Below are 5,530 nucleotides of genomic sequence, written 5' to 3'. Positions count from 1 at the left end.
AAGCCTAGCCTCCAAGAACAACAGTCGGTCACTAATGGCTCCAACGACTCTGATGACCAGTGAAGGGCAGGGCTGAAGGGCATGACCAGTGAAGGGCAGGGCTAATGGTCACACCCCCAACGACCGTCGCTGCTAAACAAATGCAAATCAATAGCTCCGATGGGGACGGGCGCGACAGGACATCGGAGCACAGGAGAGCCACACATATCAATAGCTCCGATAACGACGGGCGCGGCAAAACATCGGTACAGAAAAGAGCCACTCATATCTATGGCTCTGTTAGCAACGGGCGTTGGTAAAAAAAAAAAAAAACACACAAAGGGCCATGGACATCTATAGCTCTGACAACGACTCCAAAGAGGATAAATTCTGAGTCTCATCACCAGCCAGTCAGACTAGCTTGGTCTAGTCAGAAAGGCACGAACTGAGGAAGCCTCTTGGATGAGAGGCAAAACGTCTTCACCGATATATACCAAGTCTAGTTGCACTTGATTCAACTCCTTCGGATAACCATGACCTGGATGAATGAGAACATTCACAGACAATAAAATCACACAACTCAGGTTTTATAGAAAAATAAGTCTCAATTATTTACTTAACTAAAGAATGAGTTTTGATTTAAAATGGAAAAATAAAATAATAATAGCAATGTTCTTCAAACTGAAATTTCCCTTTCTTCAGGAAAAGCCTCTTAAGGTTTTTCAACACTGTAAGTGCATAACAAAACACTACACTTTAACACCAAAATGGATTCTCCTAGAAAAGCATAATTAACCAATCTCAATGTCACTTAAATTCAACCAATCTAATTCGTGGGCACACACACACACACACACACACACACACACACACACACACACACACACACACACACACACACACACCTGGATACTGTCCTCTAAAGCCGGCAAAACCAAAATTATGTTAAAACAAAATATAAAGTTGCAGGCCTGGTTCGGTGCTTGTGATCGTTGTGGCCCAAAACCTAATGGCCCCTTCGCTCCTCCGTGAGCAAAAGAACAAGTGTGGTATCTGAGACAATGTTCCTGGGTTGTCTTTCTTCAACCGTCACGGTTGCAGGTTTGGCAGCAGGTTTGGCATCTCGCACAGTCACCGTCTGATGTCTATCCTCTCTCCCGCGTCGCCAGAAACACGCCGAGTGAAGCCCTGGTTGCTCCAAACTTCGTCCCACGTCTCTGCTCTGCCCTCTGGTGGTTTGAAGCAGCAGCTCACCCCTCCAACAGTACATCTGAGCTAGTTAAACTTAAGCTAGCAAATGTCCGTTCACGGGTAATGAACCGACTCTATGCTACACGTCGAGCGCTTAGCATTAGCAGTAGCACACACCTAAACGCTCTTTGAATTTCGGGTAGAAATTCCTCACGTTCCGACAATATATAATTTATACTCTCACCTCGACTGTTGTGTAAACAATCCTAAGATATAAATTACACAACGGTTTGTGCACTCTAAACTTAACATACAACACAGAAATTATCTGTATCGCGCTCCCTCGCTGCTCCTTTCCGGCTCCGTAGTCCACCGTCCCTCCCTCTCTCTCGTTCGTGCCGAAACACCTCCCCGACCTGTACTCCTGCAGCATGTCATTAACCCCCGTAAATGCTGGTGCAGACAGTTTCCAGGAAAAAATTATACTCTTTAATAAACAAAAACACATCACACTTTTTAAAATGATTTTAACCTTCTTAAACCCCTTTAAACTAAATGTTATGTATGGATGAGGCTATTCTACCAGCGACCACTAGGTGGCACCTGTATTCTATATTGTTGTTGTCTGGGTTGTAACCAGCAGAAGAAGAGTTCCTAGTAAAGCATGGAAATGAACAGCCGTGTGTGCGTTGTGGTCTCTGCATCGTGTGTGAAATTGTTTACACCATAGTGTTATTAGCCAGCTACATGATATAAATTGGCGACGAGATGTGGAGTAGAAACTTTTAGGCACCAAAGTAGCCGTGAAAAGGGACGTTTTCTACTTGTTTGGACGAAGTCATCCACGCAGCTGTAGCGGAGAAGAAAAGGAACCAGAAGGACGCATCATGGCGGGAATTATTGGCGGTATGGAACCATTTGAGGAATCCGGTGAACAATGGGCAACGTATATTGAGCGTTTTGAGAATTATATCCTGGCTAATGAGATCAGGGATGCTAAGAAGGTGCCGGTTCTATTGAGTGTGATAGGGCCAAAGACCTACGGATTATTGCGCAGTCTGATTGCTGCAGATAAGCCTGGGGAGAAGACGTATGATGACATTGTAAAGGTGTTGAAAGGACATTTCGCCCCCAAACCGATAGTGATAGCAGAGAGATTCCGTTTCCACAAGAGGAATCAGGAGGACGGTGAGTCGGTGGCTCAGTATGTTGCTGTGCTTAAAGGACTTTCCGAGCATTGTGAGTTTGGTGGCTACTTAGAGGATGCACTACGGGACAGGTTTGTTTGTGGACTGAAAAGTGAAACGGTTCAGAAGCGCCTGTTGACCGAGGACAATTTGACCTTTCAGGTCACTTATGCAGTTTCAGCAGAAACAGTGGCGCGTGACGCACAACAGTTGAGCGGCTCGTTAAAGGTAAATGCCGTTCTCTCTCAAACATCCCATGCCAAATGCAGGCGGTGTGGAAAGACAAATCATAGTGGTGATAATTGTTGGTATAAAGATAGAGACTGCCATCAATGCGGCAGGAAAGGCCACATTGGTCGCATGTGTAAAAGTAAACCCAAGAATGACTATGGCAGAGAGAGGAAATACAGAGAAGGGAAACCGGAGTTTAAAGGCAAAAGTAACACATCCAAACACAGTGGGAGAGACAAGAAGAAGAAAGTGCATTGTGTGGAGGCCAGTGACAATGAAAGTACAAGTGAAGGGACTAAATCTGACAATGATAACAAATTGCCATGTTATGCACTGTTTCGTAAGGGTAAATATTCACGTATATCTGTGTTACCTGAAATAAATGGTAAGAAAATTGAAATGGAATTAGACACAGGGGCTGCTGTATCTTTAATTTCATGGGAACAGTATAAAAGTACAATGAAAAAGGTGCCATTGCAGCCTACTGATGTAGTCCTTAGGATGTATACAGGTGAACCTTTGTTACCAGAAGGGGTTATTAATGTGAAAGTAAACCTGAATAAGCAAACAGCTGAGTTACCATTGTATGTTGTAAAAGTGAATGCAGCTCCACTATTTGGTAGAGAGTGGCTGAGAGCTATTAAGCTTAACTGGAAAGACTTAAAAACTGTGTATGGTGTACAACTTGAAAAGAAAGACAGTTTAGATGCTGTACTAAAGCGGCATTCTGCTGTGTTCTCGGATGGGTTGGGTTCAATGAAAGACATTAAGGCGAGAGTGACTCTTAAACCTGATAGCATACCCAAATTCTGCCCACCACGTAATGTGCCCTATGCTCTGAGATCCAAAGTAGAGGCTGAACTGACCCGCCTCACTGACCTTGGCGTGATCTCACCAGTGGAGCATAGTGACTGGGCCACACCCATAGTTCCTGTCAACAAGAAGGATGGCACGGTGAGACTTTGTGGTGATTTCAAAGTCACCCTCAACCAAGCACTCTGTGTGGACAAGTATCCTATTCCACGCATTGAGGATCTCTTTGCATCGCTAGCTGGATGTCAACGCTTCAGTAAACTGGACTTGTCAAACGCATACCTACAGATGGAAGTAGTGGAGGAGTCGAGGAAGCTACTGACTATTTCCACACAAAAAGGACTTTTCTGCCACAACCGCTTCCCCTTCGGTATTGCGTCGGCACCAGCGTTGTTCCAGAAGGCTATGGATCAAGTGCTCGTTGGATTGCCATTCACGCACTGTTATCTCGATGACATTCTGGTTAGTGGGCCAGATGAAGAGACCCACCTGAAAGCCCTGGACGACGTTCTCACGAGACTGGAGGAGTATGATCTCCATGTCAAAAAGGATAAGTGCATGTTTTTCCAGGAGTCAGTAGAGTATCTAGGTCATATCATCGATGCTGCCGGGCTCCACAAGTCGCCCGAGAAGGAACGCGCTGTTGTGGAGGCACCGGCACCCACCAACGTTAGCCAACTACGCTCGCTCCTCGGAATGATAAACTACTATGGACGTTTCATCCCGGACCTGGCAACCATCCTGCAACCACTGAACTCACTGCTGCACAAAGGGAAGAAATGGCAGGGGACTACAGCTTGTGAGGCAGCGTTCCGAAAAGTGAAAGAGCTCATGGTATCTCAGAAGGTGCTAACCCACTACAACCCTGAGCTGCCCCTCCGTCTAGCCTGTGATGCTTCACCCTATGGGGTAGGGGCTGTACTCTCTCACGTCATGCCTGATGGTGTAGAGAAACCTATCGCTTATGCGTCAAGAACACTCAGCAAAGCAGAGCAGAACTACGCCCAGATTGAGCGAGAGGCGCTGGGGATAGTCTTTGGCATACGTAAGTTTCACCAGTATCTCTATGGTAACAAGTTCACTCTACTCACAGACCATCGCCCGCTGACCTCCATTCTCAGTCCAGTGAGGAGTACGCCGTCGATGGCCGCAGCCCGCATGCAGCGCTGGGCGCTCCTCTTGTCAGCGTATGATTACACTATAGAGTATCGTAAGGCTTCAGCACATACTAATACAGATGGACTGTCAAGGTTGCCACTTCCGGACACTCACGATGACAAGATAGACACCGTAGATGTGTTTTACATGTCACAGTTAGACACACTACCAATCAGTACCACTGATATCCAAAACAACACTAGATCTGACCCTACACTGTCTCGCGTACTAGAGATGGTCACTACTGGACATTTTCCAAACACGAAAAACACAGATACTGAACTGTCTGTTTTCCTGACTCGTCAAAATGACCTCACAATCCAACAGGGACGCCTCATGTGGGGCACACGAGTGGTAGTGCCACCCAAGCTACGGCCCCGGGTGATCAACGAGCTACATACAGCACACCCAGGGGTAGTGAGGATGAAAAGCTTGGCACGGTCGTATGTCTGGTGGCCAGGTATTGACTCTCAGATCGAGCTCCAGGCCAAATCCTGCCACTCATTCCAGCGTAGTCAGAGAGAACCGAGTCTTGCCCCTCTACATCCATGGATGTGGCCTTCCAGTCCTTGGGAAAGGATTCACGTGGACTTTGCTGGTCCATTTGAAGGACACATGTATCTTGTGGTAGTAGATGCTCATTCTAAATGGCCCGAGGTGCAAATCATGGATAGCACCACAGCAAGCAAGACCATCACAGTACTGAGGGGCCTTTTCAGTCGCCACGGCCTTCCTCACATTCTCGTAAGCGACAATGGACCCCAGTTCTGTTCTGAGGAATTCGCCACATTCCTGAAAGCCAATGGAGTCAAGCACATTCGCTCAGCGCCGTATCACCCTGCTACGAACGGCCTGGCCGAGCGCTTTGTACAGACTTTCAAACACGCCCTCAAATCCTCCAGGGGCGCCGCACCAGTGCAACAGCGGCTCGACACATTCCTGTTGACGTATCGCAACACCCCGCACGCCAC

General features: G+C 47.0%; 1 protein-coding gene across 1 annotated transcript in view; it reads left to right on the top strand.

Annotated features, from left to right (window-relative positions):
- The first annotated feature begins 2,057 nt into the window (after positions 1 to 2,057).
- LOC130119796 (uncharacterized protein K02A2.6-like) overlaps positions 2,058 to 5,530 on the top strand; it is a 14,184-nt gene continuing 10,711 nt past the window's right edge. The window contains exons 1-3 of the mRNA XM_056288393.1: positions 2,058 to 2,273; positions 3,477 to 4,511; positions 4,899 to 5,444. Coding sequence (XP_056144368.1) covers positions 2,058 to 2,273; positions 3,477 to 4,511; positions 4,899 to 5,444 — 1,797 coding nt within the window. The remainder of the gene's footprint in view (positions 2,274 to 3,476; positions 4,512 to 4,898; positions 5,445 to 5,530) is intronic.

This window comes from Lampris incognitus, chromosome 10, assembly GCF_029633865.1.
Source record: "Lampris incognitus isolate fLamInc1 chromosome 10, fLamInc1.hap2, whole genome shotgun sequence".
NCBI lineage: Eukaryota > Metazoa > Chordata > Actinopteri > Lampriformes > Lampridae > Lampris > Lampris incognitus.
The sequence above is the reverse complement of the archived record's forward strand: the minus strand, read 5'-3'. Positions and strand labels throughout refer to the sequence as shown.